The following is a 23,130-nucleotide window of genomic DNA, read 5'->3' on the forward strand; positions in this document are numbered from 1 at the left end:
TTTTGGGCATGCAATCTCTTCCTTCACGAATCTAGAGGCTCTCAACCAGGAAGATCTTCGAAATGTTAGTAGTGACTGGATCTCAAATTTTCACTCTTACATATAGGTGATCCCTTATAGGACTCTCTCGATTCAATCGAGGGATCATATTTTGCTTAACCACAATCATTTATTATGGCGATCTAATATAAATCACCTAGTCCTCAGCAGGAGTGAGATTTGACACCCAATACCGATCTGTTATCGGACTAGGTTGGATTTAGTTCCCCCGTTCTCCTGATCCCAATGGGATCATGGTTGCATACCTAACCTGGATGATGTTTCTGTTCCTCTCGATCGTGGCTCAATCCTAGGTTGCATTCGTACATAGATTGACCTGATATGCGAATCTTCGCAATCCTCTATATCGTTGCCAATTCTCTGAACGTCTCTAGAAAAATCTCTAATTTTGGAAGGTATGTAGGAAGCAGGTCCGCGAATGAGATCATATCCAATGGTGAGATGCGATACACTCATCCAACGAGTCTTTTGTAGTTGTGTCAGGCATGTCCCATATTCAATGGGCAAGTTTACCGTGGCCATGTGACATGCAATTGTTCGTCTCCCTACAGGGCTTGATAAGAGTTGTACCATCGCAATAATGACAAAATGTGTAATGCCAAAGAAAAATTAGATGTAAATCTCCTTCAGATGTGACGCAGGGAAGGACGTGAGGTCGAGTAACGTCTTCCTCGGGGGGGATAACTATTCCGAATCCACAAAACTTCTCTAGACTCCTCACAGAGATGCCTTGAATCCACGAGGAAAAATAAGAAAATAGAATAATTCTAGAAAATTTGTAATAAATTGATTGATGATGAAAAACTAGCTTACAACCTCTTAAATAATAACTTAAACCCTAGGAGGAATATCAGAATTAAACTATGACTAAAATTGTTAGAAATCATGACTTACTATAAACAGTAAACTTACTATTTATAGACGGTCATGATTCCTACTAATGCGCATGGTTTTCGGTAAAAAATAGTAAGTGTTCTATTTGGCCGAACCATGATGTTCCCCTAACTATTCTGAGCACTTTTCATGTTGGGCACAACTCCTAAAACCAACGGATGAAGAGTTATACTCAAATTAAAACTTACTATAAATAGTAAAATTAAAATTAAAATAGGAATTCGACCATCAATCTAAAGTAGCTCATCCTACCCCAAAATCATATATGGTATGTCTGATAGCTCTTTCCGGTTTGCGAGATACTTTTGTTTTAATTTCTAATGGTCCGGATCACTTTTGTCATCAACCGAGCCTTTTCTGATCCATCTTGGCCATGAAACTATCTGCGACCGCTCTACATCAGGATGCGAGTACGATTTTGATTGTGCCAAATACGTAATGTCTCCACGTGGCATCTTCCCATTGATCCATGTCGGGGCACTAAAAATAAGTGTAAACAATATTCATATAAACACATGATATTCTAAATAAGTTTTAATATCCGAAATTAGTGTACATATATGATATTTGATAGAATACTTGTAATAAGTCTATTAAAATATATAGTTTAGTAAAAAATGAGAAAATTCCAAGCCTTAGGTAGGCCACAAGGTAAGGATTGCAAACAAGTGACTTGCCAATAATTTTTAACTGTCCATTTGGATAGCCAACGGTTGTACATTTTCGAACATTTTATTAGTATGATTTTAGTGATGTAGTTGATAATTGGCTTGTTTAATGAGTATCATTAACTATCATGACCACGTGTACGGCAGACGCATGTGACTCTTCAGAAGAGCAGAAAAAGACCACTTGCCAAAGGGAGACCAACAAGGCATTCACCATAAGCCACAGAGGAGAAGAAACAGCTGTCCAACACAAACCCTACTTGCCAAAGGCAGACCAACGAGGCATTTACCATAAGCCACACAAACCCCCCTGCTTTTTAAACACTCGAGCTTTTTTCATAACCTCTTAAAATTTCTGTTGCAATTTTATTACGGAATAAAAGGTTATGCAAACTCATTGGAGATAAAAACGTTTGACAAAAGAGTAAAAGATTAGAGGAAAACAACTGGGAAGAAATTTTGGAATACCGGCTGCATGCGTTTAAAGATAGAACACTAGCCACTTTCCCTGTTACCCGAATACTCATACTTCAGGAAGTTTATTTATAGGAGACCGCTAGCTATCTCATAGCACTCAACCCCAACAGTTTAAAAGATTCAATGGCTCTCAGCACCACCCTCTCAGCATGGCTTCCTCTTCTTATAATGATTATAATCCCTTCTCTTCCTCTCTTCCTTTTAATACACAAAAGGAATAGTAAAAGACGCTCAAAGCTACCTCCAGGTCCACCTGGGCTTCCCATCTTAGGCAACCTGCACCAGCTCACTTCCTTGCCTCATCGCAAGTTCTGGCTACTCTCTAGAAAGTATGGCCCACTCATGCATTTGCAACTGGGTCATGTACCGACCCTCATCGTTTCTTCTGCGAGAATTGCCAAGGAGGTCATGAAATCTCAAGATCTTCATTTCTGCAGCCGGCCGGCACTCGTCTCGCAAAGAAAACTCTCTTACAATTTCTCTGATGTGGCTTTTGCACCATACGGTGAGTACTGGCGAGAGATGCGTAAGATCAGCATCGTTGATCTTCTTAGCACGAAGAGAGTGCAATCCTTTCGAGAAATTCGAGGGGATGAAGTCGCAAAAATGGTTGCTTCGATTTCTTCGTCTTCTTCTCGCGCAGAACCTGTTAATCTGAGTGAGATGATGCTTTCTCTCACCTACGATATAGTTTCTTGGGCTGCTTTCGGTAAGAGCTATAACGAAGGAAGTGAAGATGAGAAGATGGAATTTCATGAAGTGCTCAAGGAGACAGGGATCATGTTGGGGAGTTTCTTTGTTGCCGATTATTTACCATGGATGTGGTGGGCCGATGTTATCACGGGGTTGTATGGACGGCTGGAGCGGAGTTTCTCTAAGTTGGATGCTTTTTATGAAAGACTCATCAACGAGCACCAGAATAGGAATAAGCCTGAAGCTGAGGAGGATGACTTTGTGGATGTGCTGCTTCGCTTGCAGCATGAATTCCATCTCACCAAAGATCAAATCAAAGGAATTATTATGGTAATCCACGTTTTCTTCATTTCTTCCAACTTCATTTCTTAGATAGAAAATGAATAATTTCATTCAAGCGGTGAACTCCCTACCTATGAAAATAGAAATCATGAGATACAGCAGCTGTATCAGTAGTTTATTATTATTATTATTGAGAGAGAACAGATATTTATTAAAATTCCTTTTCCACCGACATTTCACGTGTAGAATATCCAATCTAGTGCAAAAGGTAGGCAGCACCATGTGATCACACCTGAAATGAGAGATGACATGATCAACTAACTCATTGGGTGGGCCACACCAGCACATTGACTCTTACTTTGGCTGTCCATTGATTTTGATGCTGTCCCACTTAATGAGTTCCATATCAAATGATCATCATAGTATTAACCCACATCTGAACGGATTAGATGTTCTACACGTGACATCTTAGTGGAAATATATCGTTTGTATCTGCGCATCAGAAAGTGGATTGCGTGGCGTGCCACACGCCACAAACCTCGGTAGTGCGTTGTCTGTAGATTACTCCACCATGACGTAATTGTTTCATCTCCACTTGGCCAGATTGTTTTACGGCTTGAGAAGGAAAAAAAAAAACCAAGAAAAAAAAAAGAGAAAGGGAGGTCTAAAGCTCAAATGGACCAGACCATATATAAAGCAGTGGGGATTGAACTTCTGCCATTGAAAACTTCTAATGGTCAAGTAAGTTTTGAAAGGACGCTTTAGCTGGAAGTTCCTGCGCAAGGATGCTCGGTGGGTCCACTGAAATTTTTGTGATAAATCCACTCCGTCCATACGTTTTTAGGGATCATTTTAGGTCGTGCGACCAAAAATGATCTATATCCAACACTTGATTGGGTCACACGTTAGAAAATAGTTGGCATACAGTGAGCACAGTTGAGGCATTCTTACTGCTATAAAAGTTTTCTATCAGGCTATATTTTTTGTTTTTTCACTTCATCTCATTGGGAATTACCTTATAAACGGTTTGGATAAGCATATAAACATCAAGTGGAGCCTGGAAGGTTTCAACGGTACGAATTTCTTTCCCCGATTTTCCCTCTTGTGTGAGTTAGTTATTTATCCACCTAATTTTTGGTCTCACGTGTTAAAATGAGCTCTTTGGATGGACGAAATGGATTTCTCACGTACATTTTAGTGGTCCCACCCAGCATCCTTGCACATGAATTTCATGCGCGCGAAAGGCTTTCCCTGGAAATCTGTGTCGGTTTTGAAACAATCTGATATTTAGTTCGTCCCTTCATCCAGGACTGTGTGACCGTATGAACAGATTGGATGGCAAATAAACATCATGTTAGGCCTAAGAAGGTTTAAACGGTGGGAATCATTGCCCACACTGCTTTTTGAGGTGTGGTCTACTTGATCTGCCTCATTTTTGGCTCAGATCTTTAAGTGATCTTACAAAATGGATGGACGGTATAGATATAACACATAAATCATGATGAGCCCACAGAATTTGGTTACGTGGTCAAAATGATTGTGACCGTCATCTACGAACACTAGAGCATGTACTAATAATCTAACTCTGTCCACATAGCCGTTGCTAGTAAGGCTGTCGGTGATCGGCTATTGGGCTTCTGGTACTGCCAACTTTGGGCTGGGTTGTTGTACTGTTGTACCAATGATCTCTGAGAACCCAGGATTCATAAGATTCCTCAAGTCACACGGGATGAAAACATATATAATTTCAATAATTCAAAATAAATTGATTGGTAAAAATAAATAAAAACAATATTAAAATACTTTAAATAGTGAACTCAAACTTAGGACCGAGTTTCAAATTCAAATAATCTAAAAACGTGACTTACTAGCAAACTCATTATTTATAAGTAATCATGATTTCTACTATATATGCTTTTTGGTTTTTGGCCAAAAATAATAAGTGTCTAATTTGGCCTAACCACATTATTCTCCTAAATTTCTAAGCCCTTCAATGTTGGACACGACTCCTAAAACTTAGAAGATCAAAAGTTATGATGGAATTAAAACTTACTATTTATGGTAAAAATGGAAATAAAATGGACTTTCGACCATTGATCCGATGGAATGTCGCAATTCCAGCATGGGCAACCTGGCACAGAAGGGTTGGTTGGCTAAAGTAGCTTCTTCTGCACCAAAATCATATATGGTATGTCGAAAAACTAATTCTGGTTTGCAAAGTACGACTGTTTTAAGGTTCTGACATTCCTGATCACTTCCGCCTCCGATTGGGCCTTCTTTGGTTCATCTTAGCCATAAAAGCGTCTGTGACCAGCTCTACATCAACCACGCCCAAGGAACCGGCGCTGGCTTAAAATTCAAGCCTATTTATAAATCAGGCTGAACTCGAGCTTCATATAAAGACTGTCAGCCCAGCCCGAGTCCAGTCCCGCCTGGTTATGCAAAGCATTTTTATAACATATCAATGTGTGGTTAATAAATTAAACTTATTTGAAGTATGCTTTTGGATTTCAATGTCATACATTAAATAATTTCCTTTATTGCAATTATCTTTCACTTTTTTCTCTCTCATTTTTAATAACCTCATTATTAAATTCTTATTTTGCAATTGACTGTTGGTTGCTGTGAAATCCACTCAGTCGATTAGTAGAGGCACCACGTTAGGACCCTAGCTGAATATTCATGTCCATCTAAAACTTGGGTAGTATTCTCACCAACCTGTAGAAACAACCCACATTTTAAAATCTTGAAATCCTTGCCCTTGATTGAAGGGGGGAGGGATTAGGAATATTTTTACTATAAGAAGTATATTATGAAAGTGCCCTTTGCAAGCCGGGCTGGGTTCACAGTCTTTTGGTAATGTAGTCCAAGCTTAGCCCAGTTTAGAAACTGCCTTGATTTTCAACTCCGATTCTGGCCCTCAGGCCTGATACTCCTAACCAAGTCTGGCCCAAGGCCCGTGTGCCGACTTAGTCCATTGACACCCCAACATGCAGGAACCAGTACTTATTGGATGCTATTTACGTGACCTGACCTCAGTGTTGTGTGTGCATGGTACCATGACATCGAGCTCCATGGGGTCCCCTCCATGGTGGGCCATGGGCCTAAAAATCAGGCTAATTCATGATTTAGGTGGGCAATATTAACCACGGGCGTCAGTTGAGAGTAGATACCTATCCATTGAAACCTCCATGATCGCTTATAAGGCTCGCTAAGAAATGGTACAAACATATAGCCCATCTGTTGTGTGTATCCCACTTGGATAAGGGATCACACCAAATTTCAGCCGTATCCTAAGTTGGTATAGCTGTGCACATTTCTTTAATTATATCATGTTAACTTTATATATAAAGACATTATAACCCCTAACCATGCTAAGGGGTCTTGGAATACCAAATTGGAACTCTCTCTCAATGGTATGCTTGAACCCGATATTTTATCTTATTTAAATGCTTTACCTTTTTCTTCTTTTGTTGCAGAATGTTTTGATCGCTGGAACAGAAACAAGCTCGACACTCGTGGTTTGGGCAATGACAGAACTTATGAGGAACCCAAAAACAATGAAGAAAGCACAAGATGAAGTTAGAAGAATTGTTGGGAATAAAGGAAAGGTGGAAGAAAGCGATCTTCATCAACTTGAATACCTTAAGATAGTTATAAAAGAGACACTGAGGTTACACCCTCCAGGGGCACTTCTACTTCCTCGAGAAACCATCCAGGATTGCAGGATCGATGGATATGATGTTGCTGCGAAGACTAGGGTGATTGTGAATGCATTCGCAATCGGGAGAGACCCCAGTTCATGGGAAAACCCAGAAGAATTCATGCCAGAGAGATTCACGGGCAGCTCTATCGATTACAAAGGGCAAGATTTTGAACTCATACCATTTGGGGCAGGTAGGAGAGTTTGTCCTGGGATGTATTTTGGAGCCATGATTTATGAGCTCGCCCTTGCGAATCTTCTCTATTCTTTTAATTGGGATTTTTCAGCTGGGATGAAGAAAGAGGATGTGGATATGACTGAGGAATTCGGAGTTGTTGTGCATAAGAAACATGATCTTTATCTTGTGCCGACCGAATATAGCAAATTTGGTTAACAAAAAAAATAAAATTAATTGTGAAACAATCACATATAGTGGCTGTATCAAAGTTGTGATCCAACCAATACAATAAGCCATACCATCAGTTTTTGGTTGAATTTGACATTTTTGTACCGTGTGATCATTATGGTGTGGTCCACCCTTTGTAGGATAGTATATTTGATGTATTTGGCACATTCGCAAGAAATAATAAGGCATTAGCATGCGCTGTACCTAGTGCTTTTCTTGTCATTTCGTATTATGTCTCCGACTGCTATAAAAAGTACATTTATATTTGCTAAGACTTAAATTCCTCATGTATTGAAGCATATATCTATTATATATTGAGATCTTGTTTTTGGACAAGAACATTTTTTTGTTCATAGTGCTATTGTCTGTGGTAATTCTTTTCTTATGCATGAGTATTTTGGTCATTCTAGTAAACGTCATTACATGATTATTCCTCTTGCCACTGCCTAATTTCTTTGTTGAAAAAGAGTATTATTTATTGCAATGTATCATGGTCGAGCGTAAAAGAGTACCATGACAGAAATTGGATATACCTCTAAGTGGTGAGTTGACACATGATGAAACTACTATTATGACCGGAGTTTTGGACTTACTATTTATAAATGACCTCCATTCCTATTATTCAAGGTTTTCACCCAAAAATAGTAATAAAGTGTCCAATTTGGCCCAACCACGGTATTCTCCTAACTTTTCTAAGCCCTTTTCATGTTGGGCATGACTCTTAAACTCAAACGATCAAAATTTATACTCGAACTAAAAATTACCATTGATAGTAAAAACAAAATTAAATGGGATTTTTGACCATCGATTTGATGGAAACTTGCAAATGCGGCATGGCCAACCCAGCATAGCAAGGTTGGTTGGCTTAAGTAGCTTCTCCTACCCTAAAATCATATACAATATGTCGAAAAACTTATCCCGGTTTGCGAGATACGACTGATTTAAGGTTGTGACAATTTGGATCGTTTCTGCCTCGATCAGGCTTTTTCTAGTCCATCTTTGCCAAGAAAGTATCTGCGACCTACTCTACATCAGTCCCCTCCGCTTCAAAAGAACTCGAGTTCTCATCTAGCTTCAATTCATGATACTCAGTTAAGTCCACAACGTCGAAAGTATGCAAGATCTCCATGTCATCTGGAAGATCAACAATGTAATCATTGTTATTGATCTTTCGAAGGATCTGTATTGGTCCAATCTTCTTGTTTTTCAACTTATTGTAGGTCCCAATTGGAAATCTCTCCTTGCGTAGATGAAAGAAAACATTGTCGCCTACCTCGAACATCTTTTGCCGCCAATGCTTGTCGGCTTACTCCTTGTACTCGTCGTTCGAAGCTTGCAACTTCGCTTATAAATCCATATGAATGCCCATGATTCGGTCCTCCATATGCTCTACTTCAATGCTCATGCCCGGGAGCTTGGGAAAATGAACCAAGTCAAGTGTGTGACGGGACAGTCGACCATAAACAATCTGAAACAGGGACTTCCTTGTTGAGCGGTTCACCATGCTATTAAATGCAAAATCCGCTTGAGACAAGGTCACATTAACCTCACTGCTTCGGCTTGGAACATGAAATAAACTAGAGGAGGTTTCCCAACGTCTGATTCACAATTTTAATCTGCCCATCGGTCTATGGGTGTAGGTAGAACTGTACACGAGTCAAACCGAGTCAAGCTTGGCACAACTTGGCTCGGCTCGGTCCTCAAGCCTGATTGGCCAGCTTGTCTTGGTTTGATCAACAGCTCGGGCCAGTTCGAGCCTATGTAACATTTTCTCAAACATGTATAATGCATCTTCAATTTCTCACAGAATACAAAACAATAATAGCACTTTACAGGTATTTCATTAAATACTTGACGAGTAATATCAAAATCAAGTTATGAGGGCAGTCTTATAATAAAAAGGTTTTTTTTTATAAAGATTTGTTTTATATCCATTCCTTCCTTTCCACTAGTCGATCCCATGAAGAATGCGTGTACCCAAAACAACACTTCATTGAGTCATTTCATCAAACACTCAGCGAGCAACATCAATATCAAAATAACCAAGTCACTAAGCCGATTCGATCCGAGTTGATTTGAGTTGGGGTTCGATTCGAGTTGAGTCGAGCTCAGGCATGCTCGCACTCGGCTCAAAAAATTTTCGAGCTCCAAAAACCAACTCGACTTTAAAAAATTTCGAGCTCCAAAAACCAACTCGACTCGGTCCAAATCCAATTTTGAGCCAAGGCGAGTCGAGTCGAGCAAAGCTAACTGAGCTAACTCAACTCGTGTATAGCTCTAGTGGTAGGCACTACTGAACTAAAGTTACGTACTGAATTGATTCCATAAATTCCGCTAGAAGTGGCTAATAAACTTCATGTCTCAGTTAGAAGTAATGGTCTTGGGAACCACGTGTAGCCACATGACCTCTCTGAAGAATAGATTTGCCACATGTGTTACATCAATGGTCTTCTTATATGGGATAAAGCGTCATCTTTAAAAAATGATCTACCACCACGAACACCGAATCCATGTTGCGTTGTGTTCATGAGAGACTAAGCATGAAGTCTATAGATAAGTCTTCTTAATGGTCGTTAGGCACAGGTAATGAGGTGTAGAGGCTCATATTCTTAGATTGCCCCTTAAAGGACTAACAAACATGACAATGCTGTACCGCTCTACCCACGTCACATATCAATTGCGGCCAGTAATACCATTCCTAATAAGAGACCGCGTCTTGTCTTGCCTAAGGTGTCCACCAAGACTACCTTTATGTAGCTCTTGTATAATTTGTTCTCTCAAAGAACTTTTGGGGATGCACAATTGAGTCCCTTTGAAGAGGAAATCGTCTTACACATGTAAGTCACTGAGATTACCCTCTTAGCACCTCACCTATGCATCCTTGAAGTCCTCATCATCGGCATACACTCCTTGAGACAGTCGAAGCTGACCACCTCATTGCACATTATAACCAATAGTGATGCACGACGGCTAAGTGCATCAGCTATCTTGTTATACTGCCCTGACTTGTGCTTCAAAATGAATGTGAATTCCTGTAAAAATACAACCCATCTAGCATCACACAATTTGCGTTATCCTAACTATTAATAAACTTTAAGGATTAACGGTAAGTATAGAGAATAAACTATTTCTGAATCAGATAATGCCACCAATGTCACAGTGCTTGAATCACTGCATACAACTCAGGCTCATATGTCTACCATTTCTTTCAGGCTTCGCTGAGCTTTTCATTTTAGAAGGCCACCGACTTACCTTCCTATGATAAGACCCTTCCAATTCTAACATATGAGATGTCATACTCAACCTCAAATAGCTTGTCGAAACTGGGAAGAACCAAAACCGGTGTTATGCACAATTTATGCTTAATTTTATCAAAATTCTTGTTCGCCTCATCAGTTCGTTAAAACAACTATTTTTTCATGAAATCTATAATGACTGTGATTATAGTGCTGAAATTCCACATGAATCATGATAGAATGTCCCCAACCCATGAAAACTATGTACTTCATGGATGTTTGTTAGAACTGACCATTCCTTAATGGCTTTCACCCTTTGTCATCCACCCTGATGTTCGTAGACCTCATGACAAAGCCTAAAAATAATAGGCTTTTAGTAAAAAGGATGCATATTTTTAGATTGAGGTACAACTTATTCTCGATGTACACTTAAATGACCTGTTGGAGATGTTTCATATGGCTTGCTTCGTCTTAACTATATATCAAAATTTCATCGAAGTAGACTACTATGAATTCAGAACTTAGTTCATCAACCTCATGAATGTACTAGGCACGTTCGAAAAGACCAAATGGCATGACCAATCATTCATATGACTCCTCCTTGGTCTTAAAAGTTATCTTCCACTCATCACCTAACCATATTCGGACCTGATGGTAGCTGCTCCTCAAATTCAATTTAGAAAATAATTTGGCACTCTCAAGCATATCTAACATATCGTCCAACCGTGGTATGGAAAACCTATATTTTATGGTAATATTATTCATCACCCGACTGTCGACATACATACACCAACTCCCATCTTTCTTAGGAGTTAATAGGGTTGGAACAGAGCTTTCTCGAATCAGATCCTTAAGGATCAAATCATTTACTTGTCCTTATAGAATATCACACTCCTTCGGACTCATCTGATAGTGAGGACAATTGGGTAAGCTAGACCCTGGGATAAGGTCAATATGGTGTTGAATATCTCACATTGGGGGTAATTGATCGGAAAGGTTGTCGGGCCAAATACCTTTAAATTCATGTGGCAGTGGTTTTAGTTTCTCAGGAATGATGATGGTCTCAAGTTCTATTTCTTTTATAATTAATGCATAGGTTTGTCCTGTCTCTTTGGATTCTACTGATCATGCCAATCTAATCGCCTTGATTAGGAACGTCAAATGAAAAATTTTAACCTAGGCCCTAATATCATCACCTAGCTCTCTTACAAAAAAATCAATCATAAAGGTTTTAGGTAGTTTAATCATGAGATTCGCAAGACATTCAAACTTGTCTTCATACTCTTGCATTGATCCATGTAATTGTAGCCATGATAATATTTTGCCCGACACTGTATACTCCATAGAATCAAAGCAAATGCATATGGTAGATTTGAACTCATCCCACGTCCATATAACTATGTTATATTCCAATCTAATCACCTTGATTACAGACATCGGATGAAAAAGTTTAACCTTACCCCTAATATCGTTGCTCGGCTCTCCTACGAAACAATCAATCATAAGGGGTTCAAGTAGTTTAATCGTAAGGTGGTTCGCAGGATGTTCAAATTTATCTCCATAATCTTTCACTAATTCATGTTGTTGTAGTCATGATCAACATTTCCTCCAACCTTATATACTCCGTGGAACCAAAGCGAGCACCGATAGCATATTTGAACTCATCCAACATCCATATAATTACAGACGATATCTTCCATCCAATGACACCATTAAATGCTTTTGCCTTTAAAGTGAAATGTCACTAATCCAATCTTCTCATGTGTAGGGCCTGGCTATAGGGTTGTCAATGGACCGAGCTCGGGCTTGCAAAATCAAAATTTTGAATATGCCCAGCCAAAATAGTTCGAAATCTGAACTAAGGCCAACCCTAGCCGAAATAGTTCAAAATCTAAACTAAGGCCAACCCCAGGCTTGGTCAGTTGACAGCCCTATTAGGCTATATCTAAAGAAAAGCCGAGCCTAATAGATCTAGCCGAGGGGGTCCTCCCTCATTGAAGCTGGGAAAATCCACCCATGTATATTTACTTCACAACGTAGAAGAGGAGTTGGATATCATAGGATTGTAGATCATTGAAGGTGTGAGCAACAATGGAGGTGTATGGTGCATTTGAGGTGACTCGATCACCTTTCTGGTGAATTAAGTTGTAAGAGTGTCTGTAAGATATCCTTCAACTTTCAAAAAATTTGGTTGTTCTTCCTAAACTCAAATAGTTTGTTGTAACTTAACATCAGCTATCATGATTCATTCGCCATCATTATTATTTGAATTTCAAGCTGATTAACATTTAGTCATAATGGATTGGTATATTCTAGTAAATGATGTGTGCCTTCAATGAATATATGAGGAAGAAGGAAGGAATAACAAAGAAGATAAGATTTGATAAGCAAAGTAAGAAGAGGAGGAAGAAAGAATGGTGTTATTACCCTTTGCAAAGAGAGTAAATGTATTCTTATATCATCAGCAACAACAATCATCTTTAAAATAACCTACAATTAAAATAATAATTGTTGATGTCAAAATCTGGATGACACTCCCCTCAGTCTCCCAAACCTTGGACCACTTCAACGTCTTGATCCTGCACAATGAGAACAGGCAAAGGTGACCCTGGCTAAGCCGGGGGACCTCCGATGCCTAAGTCAGGTCAAGGGAACCTGGGTCTAAGTGGGGAGTAGTGGAGAATGTTAGAATGTTGCGTACCTGTAGTAGTGGGGTTTCAATGGATTTATACCTGACTGTTGGACGGTCTGGGTTCGCTATTGTCGGCACGATTTACTCAATCAACGAGATACTGAGATTGTGGGGATATTATACGCAATCCGTGGATCATGTAGTGCATCATGCGGATAATGTGTATCTGGGAGCGAAGCAATCGGCCACGTTTACTTATGGTAGTTTTTGAATCTGGCAGACAGAATGCCCGCCTTGACATATTGCCTCGGCTCGGTACTCTGGAAAGCTTCTCTTTGAGGTCCAAGGCAAGGTGCCGGATTTATCTTATCGAGTCGGACTTCGTGCAATTGATGTCAGTGGTCAGATTGTTCGTCTTCCCTTAGACGTTAGGTAGGTAGCTTACCACTTCCGATCGAAGTGTGGAAGTCACTCCGATCCTCAACCTCGAAGTAAGAGCACCTTCATAGCTAAGAGCACCTCCATAGCGCATGACTTCTTCAGGGACGCTTATATCAGGTCGGACGAGCATCGCCTCGGTTGTTCATATACTTGGTTGAATTAGTTTGAAGCTTACCTTTAGGTTTATTAGGGGCTCGGATCTTCCCATAACAGAAGCCCCCTAATCTTCGAGTTCAACTGTGGACTCGGAAAGTAATTACATAGAAGATCGCCCGCCCATGCTGGTGCAATCATGATCTTCGAATTTGAAGCGCCATATTCTCAGGATTTTGCGCCTGTGGACTGCTTTCTAGCGGACGCGTGCCAACGGTTACGATTTCGAATAATTGATCAGCCTATGATGAGTCGCCACATAAGCTCGAGGAAGAGTCCATGCGACAGCTCCACCTACTCGAGGATCGTTCTGTGTATCAGAGCACGCTGTTCAATGTCGGAACCGTACTACCTGGCAGGGGCTTGGCCAATGATAGACAGCCGCGTGTACTCGAAAATCAGCTCGTGACGATTTGATTGCGGCCATCACTCCTTGTCATTAATGCAGAGATTCTCTGTGGCTTATATAAGTTTCTTTCGGACCTACTCCTTTCATTGGCATTTTAAGCTTGAGTGCGTGCCAGAGGAGGTGATATTCGGTGAGAACAATTCCGGTTGATTTAGAGATTTCGACGGGTGATTCCGACCGATCAAATGTTTCCGGCAAAGGCGATTTTCGGTGACCATCCGGTGAGTCCCTCTCATCGTTCCTTTTACTTCTCTTTATAATGTCATCTGATCTTAAGATTGTTCAGGAGTATGGTGATGACTCCGAGCCGGGGAACTCTGATGGTGGGAGAGGGGCCTCTGAAGGCCCCTTTGAAGCTATACCCTTATACCCTCTGCCTCGAAGACAAGAGGCAGGGGCTCGTACTCAACGGGTTGGAAAGAAGAAGGCTGCTTGAGTCCCCCAGACTACTACCGCCGAGGCTACTGAAATGCCCACGAGTGGATGAGCCTCGGAGGTAGTCCCTGGAGGCTCCGTTCTGTCGAAGTCTCAAATGGAATGGATCCATTCGGAGTTCCAGATCCCAAACCCCGTTTAGGTAAGGGCCCCCGGGCCCCTCGACACCGCTAGTGCCCCTGCTGAGGGGGAAGTTACAATCTTCCTCTATGCACTGGAATGTGGGCTCCGGCTCCCTCTTCATCCTTTCTTCCGAACTATAACAGCTTACCTCGGACTTGCTCCGGGGCAATTCACCCCCAATGCTTGGAGGGTGTTAATCTCTGCCTTCATCATCTGGCGCCAAGTCGGGAATCCAGAGCTGACCCCAGAGGAGCTGATGAGCCTGTACCTGGTTAAGCACGACAGCCAAGTACCATGGTACTACTTCACGACCAGAGGCAGCAAAGGGTCGGGGCTGGTGATGAACCTTCCGTCTTTCAACAAGGATTGGAAGAATAAGTAGTTCTGGGCTGCGAGCGAGTGAGAGGCACCAGTGGCGGAGCTGGGGACTCTGTCGACTCGGGTCCCCACCCGATTCTCGAAACCAGGTCGGACTTCGATTCTCTTTCCTTCCATTTTTTTAAATCTCCTTCTGCTTCAATCAGAATAGAGCTTTCTTTATCCTTGTAGATTTCCCAAGAGGCATGTCACTCCTTCACTCGGCCCAGAAGAACCGCATCGCCAAGGTTGGGGCACGATCGAGGGAACTTTGTTCCTGGACAGACCTGATCACTGCGGCCAACCTCCACTGGTCCGGGCTTTGCAAGTCTCAGCCTCTCCCCACATCCTTCAGTAAGTTGTCATTTTATTATCTTTCGTGAGATCAACTTCATTTGCTGGGTTGTTGATCCGTTATTTCTTGTGCAGGCATGGCTAAGGTGTCTGGTTCTTGGAGGCGGAAGGTTGCTCCAACAGCAGAGGAGATGCTGAGGGCCGAGTCAAGGACGAAGACTACTGTTCGGAGGAGGTAGGCCGTCACTCACGGGTAAGGCCTCTCTGTTGTAATTTTGGATGCCGTAGCTCTAGCTGCGGTTCTTGTCGATATGTGGGTTCCAGCAATCCATGTTCCCGCTACAGCAACTATAACTCCTTCCTCAGCAGCAACCATAACTCCTTCCCTTCCTCACACTGTCGTTCCTCCCACCGCGGAGGCCCTACCTGCAGCCCCCGAGCCCTGCATTATTGTGCCCTCTTCCTCTGAACGGGACGAGGCCATTAGGATGGCTGACGATATGCTCTCTCCCCTCAAAGCTGGAAATGAGTTTGGGGCCGAGGCTCAAACCTCAGCAGGTAGTTGGATTGGGAGGCAGCGGGCTCGGCCCAGGTGGGGATGGGCGGCGGGAGGTTCCAACCGGGCTACCACTTGTCTTGTTTGACGCCTTGGGCCGCGAAACATGCCCCAGAAGAGGAGATAGCCAAACTTCTCACCAAGTCGAACAGCTCCTTCCTGAACGACCTAGCTTCTGTTTTCTATACGGTATTACTCATTGCTTTTCTGCCTCATCCACATGCTCATTTTTCTATCTCCGTTCAGACTGTCTCGAAGCTCCTTTCGACTCGGGAGAGAATACGGGAGCTCGAGAGGAGGGATGCCGAGGTGGAGGCTCTTCGGAACGAGGTGGGGGTTCGCAGGGATGAGGCTACCTTGTTTCATCTCGAGTTGGGCGAGCTACGTCGGCAGCTTGAAGATGGGAAGACTAGAGAGCTCTAGCTGTTGAAGGTTGCAGATGACCTCAATGTCCGATGCGAGGCGGCGGAGGCCGAGCTGGCACGGGCTAGGGCTCATGCGGATTCGTTGGCCAAGGAGATTACCTGGCTGGGAGAAGTCCTAAAATGGACTAAGGCTAAGGTGGAAGAAGAACGAAGCCGAGCTGTCTCTCAAGCGATGGAGGCTCAACGGGCCGAAGACGAGGCTTCCCTGACAGGAGCAGTAGCGGCTGCGATTGATGCCTTCAAGGCTTCGAAGGAAAGGGATGCCGAAGCCACCAAGTTTTACAACTGTGGCTATAATGCTTGTATTAAAGTGGTCAAGGATTTGTACCTGGACCTTAACCTTGAGCCCTTGTTGCCTGACGACACTGGAGAGGAGCCTACCGAAGACGCCCACCCGGACCAAGCCCCTGATTCCTAAGCGCCCCCGACTGCATAATTCTCAGTAACCCTCTTTTTTTATTTTTGAATGGATAATATTATTATTTTTTAAATGGATGGTATATTTTTTGACCCTTTGGAAAGGGTTCTTGGATGATGATTTTTCTCGTATTGGTTAATTTTTGGATGTTTGATGCCGATTGTTGATTGTCGAACTGAATCATTGTCCTGTCGGTTGATCTCCATGTATGGCCGAGCCGAGCCTGTCCTTGGACGGGTCAACTCCCTCCAACGCATTTTTAGTAGACCTTTTTAAGCCTTCCTGGCTCGATTATTGTTGAGTCCGAACCCCTGGGGGTTCGGCTCTTCCCACGATTGGCGAGAAACCTTTGTTCTATGCGTTAGTCGGATGATGAGCCGATTACCCTACTGGAGAGCGAAGTCATCTTTTAGGTTTTCCCCTGTCTTGGAGGGGATGTCATGTCGAGTTTTCGTGGGATTACGTTCTGACCCCTTCTTTAAGGGATCGGCCCGTTCAGTCCGCCTCTGAATATGAGAGGCGCCTTCTACTTAATAGATAATTTCGTACGTGTAGAAGATGAATCATGAATTTTATTGAAAGCCTTAAAGGCTGGTCGCTTGGAGGCGCATACTTATTAGGGGCCTTAAAGGCCAGTACATTAGGGATAGTAAATCTTCAGATGCTCAGTGTTCTAAGGGTGAGGGAGTTGGTGGCCCTCGAGGTCTTCCAAGTGGTAGGAGCCTGGCTTTGTTAATCGGACCACTCGATATGGTCCTTCCCAGTTAGGCCCGAGTGCTCCAACCCCCGGCTCGACAGTGTTCTGAAAGACCCGGCGGAGGACTAAGTCCCCTGGGCCGAACCACCTGACCTTGACTTTAGAATTGTAAAAGCGCGCCACCTGCTGATATCGAGCAGCAACTCGAAGCCTCGAGATGTCTTGGACTTCCTCATGAAGATCCAGGTTAATTGCGATCTGTTCAGAGTTTTGGTCCTCTTGGTAATTTCTTACCCGAGCAGTAGGGAGACCGATTTTTATCGGCACCATTGCTTCCGAGGTGTAGGAGAGCGAGAATGGGGTTTCCCCAGTAGAGGACTAAACTGTGGTCCTGTAGGCCCAGAGGACGAATGGGAGCTCCTCGGCCCAGTTAACTTTTGCTTTCTTCAATTTCATTTTGAGATGGTGTTTAATGACCTTGTTAACTGCTTTCACCTGTCCGTTGGACTATGGGTGCTGAGGAGAAGAATATGCGTTTGCGATGCTGAGCCCTTGACACATGCTTCGGAACTTGTCGTTATCGAATTGTCGACCATTGTCTAACACGATGATATGTGGGATCCCGAACCGGCAGATAATATTTTTCCAGACAAAGTCAATCACTTTCTATTCGGTGATCTTTGCAACAGGCTTGGCTTCGGCCCACTTCGTGAAGTAGTCGACCGCGATGATGGCGAACTTGACCTGCCCTTTCTTGGTAGGTAGAGGGCTGATGATGTCGATCCCCTATTGGGCGAATGGCCACGGTCCGCTCATAGGGGTCATTTCTTCCACTGGTTGCCTTGGCATAGCAGCATAACGTTGGCATTTGACATATTTTTGTACATAGTCCTTCGAGTCTTGCTTGAGAGTCGGCCAAAAATATCCTTGACAAAGTATCTTCAGGGCCAGAGCTTGACCACAAGAATGGTTCCCGCATATTCTTTCGTGAATCTCCCGAATTACGTAATCAGCTTCATCCAGTCGGAGGCACCTGAGGTAAGGCTGGGAATGCCCCTTCTTGTATAAGATGTCGTCCAAGACGACGTATCGAGCCGCTCTGACTCTCAGTCGTCTCGCCTCCAATTTATCCGGGGAGATTTCACCGGACGTGAGATAGTTGAAGATCGGGTTCATCTAGCTCGGAGTAATGTGCACTGGATTGACTCTTTCTACCTGGCCAATGCTCGGATGTTTTATGAATTCAACGGGGATGAATCGCGGGATCTTCCCTTTCGCAGCCGAGGTGAGCCTCGCAAGGGCGTCGGCCCATGAGTTCTCCACTCTTGGGATCTGCTGGATAGTGCAACTCCAGAATTTTTCGATCAGATTCCTCGCCTCATCAAAATAAGCGATCATCCTTGTCTCTTTGGCTTCATACTCGGTGGAAATGTGGTTTACCACCAGCTGTGAATCGCATCGGATCTGGAGAGACTGAACGACTAAACTTGCCGCCAACCTGAGTCCGGCTAGTAAGGCTTCATACTCCGCCTCATTATTCGAGGCTTTGAACCCGAGTCTGATCGCATATTGAATAATCGTAGAATCAGGAGCGACCGGGACGATTCCAGCTCTAGCTCCTTTGACATTGGACGACCCATCAACATTGAGGACCCATCCCGAGTCAATACTGCCTTTTGGTCACCCAAGGAGACAAGCGGGGTCATCTCAACTTCGGTGCCGATGTCATCTGCATTCGAAGTTGTGAACTCGGCAATAAAGTTCGCCACAGCCTGGCCCTTAATTATTGTCCTTGAGCGAAATTGGATATCGAACTCTTCGAGCTCAATGGCCCACTTGGTCATCCATCCTGAAACCTCAGGTCTCTGGAGAACTTGTCTTAGAGGAGAGTCGGTCAATACAACGATGGAATGAGCCTGGAAGTACGAACGCAACCTCCGGGCTGAAACAACAAGGCTGAGTGCTAATTTCTCCAGGGACGGAATCTTATTTCCGTAGGTACCATCACCTTGCTCACGTAATATATGGGGTATTGCTTATTTTCGACTTCTCTGATTAGGGCCAAGCTGACAGCCGAGGCCGAGACCACGAGGTACAAGAACAGGGGCTCACCTTCTTTAGGCTTGGATAGGAGGGGGTGAGCCCAGGTATTGCTTTAGCTGCTCGAAGGTTTGCTCGCATTCTGACGTCCACTCTGCCTTCTTATGACCCTTTAATTGTTGAAAGAAGGGGAGGCATTTGTCCGTCGCTCTGGATATGAAACATCTGAGTGCGGCTACTCTTCCTGTGAGGCATTGTATTTCCTTGACAGTCCGAGGTGAATTCATGTCAATGAGCACCTTAATCTTATCGGGGTTGGCCTTGATACCCCACTGACTGACTTGAAACCCAAGGAACTTTCCCGATTCAACCCCAAAAACACACTTTGCGCGATTCAGCTTCATCTGGTATTTTCAGAGGACACTGAATGTCTCCCCGAGATTTGTTAAGTGATCAGACGCCTTAATACTTTTCACCAGTATGTCGTCAACATATACTTTCATGGTGTGTCCGATCTGTTTGGCAAACATTTGATTTACCATCCTCTGATATGTCACCCAGCGTTCTTCAGGCCAAATGGCATGACCCGGTAACAGTAGAATCTCTTACCCATGACGAAGGTAGTCTTCTGCCTGTCTGGAGGATGCATCACAATCTGGTTGTACCCAGAATAGGTGTCCAGGAAGGAGAGTAACTCATGACCAGCCGTGCTGTCCACCAGTTGATCGATCCGAGGTAATGGGAAGCTATCCTTGGGACATGCCTTATTCAGGTCTGAGTAGTCTACACTGACCCGCCACTTCCCGTTGGATTTTTTGACAAGCACTACATTTGCAATCCAGTTGGGGTAATATATTTCCTCTATGAAGCTAGCATCGAGTAGGATGGAGACCTCCTCAGCAATGGCCTCGTAGCATTCTTCGTCGAATGGTCTTATCTTTTGTTTCACTGGTTTATGATCTGGGTCTACGTTCAGCCTATGGACCAAAACATTAGGGGAGATCCCTGACATATCTGCGTGCGACCACGCGAAGACGTCCTTGTGTCGCCGCAGGAATGTTAACATTTGGAACCGTTGCTCGGAGCTTAATGATGTACCGAGCTGAACGGTCTTGCTCCGGTTTGCTTCATCGAGGGGCACTTTCTCCAGATCTTCTACAGACGAGTTCCCAACTGATCCTCGGAGGTCCAGAACGTTGATAGTAATTTCTTATTTGATGGATCCCTTTTTTACCGCTATCGCGTAACATCTCCAAGCCTCGCGTTGATTGCCTCGGATGTAGCTTATTCTGCCCTCAGCTAGGAACTTCATCATTAGGTGATAAGTAGAGACGACTACCCTCATTGCATTGAGGGAGGGTCGACCTAGGATGACATTGTGCATCGATGGTATATTGACAACAAGAAAGTCCACCATAAGGGTGACTTGGTGTTGTCCTTCTCCTCCAATTACTGGGAGGGAAATGGCTCCTTCGAAGATCACTCTCTCTCCGACAAAGCCGTGTAGGAGGGTCTTCACAGGTCGGAAGCGCGACTGGGGAACCTCCATTCTTTCGAAAGCTTCAGAATAGATCACATCGGCTGAACTTTCGATGTCGACCAGGATGCGGTACACTTTGTGATTTACTATAGTCATCGTGACCACTAGAGCATCGTTATGCCGATGCTGGATTTCGTGCGCATCATCTTCCGTAAAGATTAGGCTGCACGGATTGACCTGGAGCTCCTTACTAGGCCGCTCAATTAAATGGACGTAGTGTTCTGGATCGGACTTCCTAGAGTAGGTCTTCCGAGCCCTGTTGGAATCTCCTCCACTGGCCGAGCCCCTGAAAGTGGTGCGGATTTCAGCTGGCTCTTCCGTGGGGTTATTCGGTCGCACTTGCTCCCGTTCTTCCTTCCGAGCGGCCCTCTCTTTTTTAGTGTATCAACGTAGGTGTCCCTTGCGGATAAGGGACTTGATTTCATCCTTGAGATCCACACAATCGTCCGTATTGTGGTTGTGGTCATGATGAAAACAGCAGAACTTTCATCTGTCCCGATGTTCCGGGTTGGCCTTCATATAAACAGGCCAATTCAAAAGTTTTTCTCCTCGGATATCTAACAGGATCTGTTCAGTGGACATATTGAGGGGGGTGTAGGAATGGAATTTTCCTTTCGGTCTTCGGCTCGGTCGACGATCGCGAGGGGCGCAGTCATCCGACCCTTTGCCGATCGGCTGAGACTCTTCGTTCCTAGGCCTCTTCCCTTTAACAGTTGAGTCGATTACTTGTACACTTTTGTGGGCATTGGTAAACTCCTTGGCATTAGTGTATTTTTGGGCTCTTGCGACGAAGTCCACTAACGTCTTCGGAGGGTTCTTTCCAATGGAGAAAGTGAACCTTCCTTCTTTCAGACCACTGAATACCGCAGCGAGCACCATTTTGTCATCGTAATCTTCTACCTGTAACACTTCCTTGTTGAAGCGAGCAATGTAGTTCTTTAGCGACTCTTTTGGCACTTGTCTGATAGTGAGCAGGTAAGTGTTGGGTTTTCGACTTCTCTTACCACTTATAAACTCGGTAAGGAATAGTAGGCTTAACTCTGCGAAGGAACCGATGGAATTGGGTTTGAGCTAACGGTACCAACTCCAAGTGGATCCTGTAAGGGTGATAGAAAATTCCCTATACATCATCGCATCCGTTGTTGTCTAGATCTGCATCCACGAACGATAGGCTTCTAGATGCTCAGATGGGTCACGGGATCCAGAATATTGGATGACAGGAGGTATTCGAAACCTCTACGGCATCACTTCATCCATGATAGTGGAGGTGAAGGGAGGTTCGATCTCTTCCATCATCGTCTGAACCATAGTGGGAACTGTCGACAATTGCTGCTTCCTTTCCAGGGTTAAGAACTTGTCATTGAGTTCCGCAAACTACGCTTCCCAGGGATCTTTCTTCTCAGCGACAATCTCTGGGGCATCTTCTATTTCTGGAGTCCTCCTTTCCCTCCTTCGCTCTAGCTGATGGGGGAGGTCTGTAGGTGCCAAAACCGAGGTGATCGAGTTGTTAGTGGGAGCCCAAGTGGCGGTATTCCGTACCGAGACTTAAACTTGTACCGGAGGAGGATTCTAACCCGAAAGCGACGCCCGAGAGTGTTGGGGTGCCTCGGGCCTCATACTCCTCAGCACAGAGTGAGCCTCTACGAACAGTCAGACCAGCTCGGGAACGGGATCCTCGCGAATTGGCTGTGGTTCCTGTTGCTGCTTCATTATGTTTACTTCATCGTGTAGGCCCTGAATCTCATTTTGCATGGCTCAATACTTACTGACCCAGTTGCGAAAATGCTGAGAAGGCCCCGAAGCTGACTCGACATGAAGTAGTGACGAAGAGCAAGTTGGCTCATTTGGCTTTGGTTCCACATCCACTGCTTTCTTCTTTCCTCTGGCCATTATATTTGAAGGTAGGAACCTGACCTTTCGTATCAGATTCCCACAGACGGCGCCAAAAAATGTTGAGGTCAAAATCTGGACGGCACTCCCCTCAGTCTCCCGAACCATGGACCACTTCAATGTCTTGATCCTGCACAATGAGAACAGGCAAAGGTGACCCTAGCTAAGCCGGGGGACCCTCCGATGCCTAAGTCAGGTCAAGGGAACCTGGGTCTAAGTGGGGAGTAGTGGAGAATGTTAGAATGTTGCGTACTTGTAGTAGTAGGGTCTCAATGTATTTATATCTGACTGTTGGACGGTA

General features: G+C 43.9%; 1 protein-coding gene across 1 annotated transcript; it reads left to right on the forward strand.

The window, feature by feature from the left end:
* Positions 1-2,153: 2,153 nt before the first annotated feature.
* LOC131239765 (cytochrome P450 71A1-like) lies at positions 2,154-7,386 on the forward strand. The gene is made up of 2 exons (XM_058237625.1): positions 2,154-3,122; positions 6,554-7,386. The coding sequence occupies exons 1-2, from the start codon at positions 2,223-2,225 to the stop codon at positions 7,169-7,171; spliced, it is 1,518 nt and encodes a 505-aa protein (XP_058093608.1). The 5' UTR covers positions 2,154-2,222; the 3' UTR covers positions 7,172-7,386.
* Positions 7,387-23,130: the final 15,744 nt, after the last annotated feature.

This window comes from Magnolia sinica, chromosome 3, assembly GCF_029962835.1.
Source record: "Magnolia sinica isolate HGM2019 chromosome 3, MsV1, whole genome shotgun sequence".
In the NCBI taxonomy this organism is placed as follows: domain Eukaryota; kingdom Viridiplantae; phylum Streptophyta; class Magnoliopsida; order Magnoliales; family Magnoliaceae; genus Magnolia; species Magnolia sinica.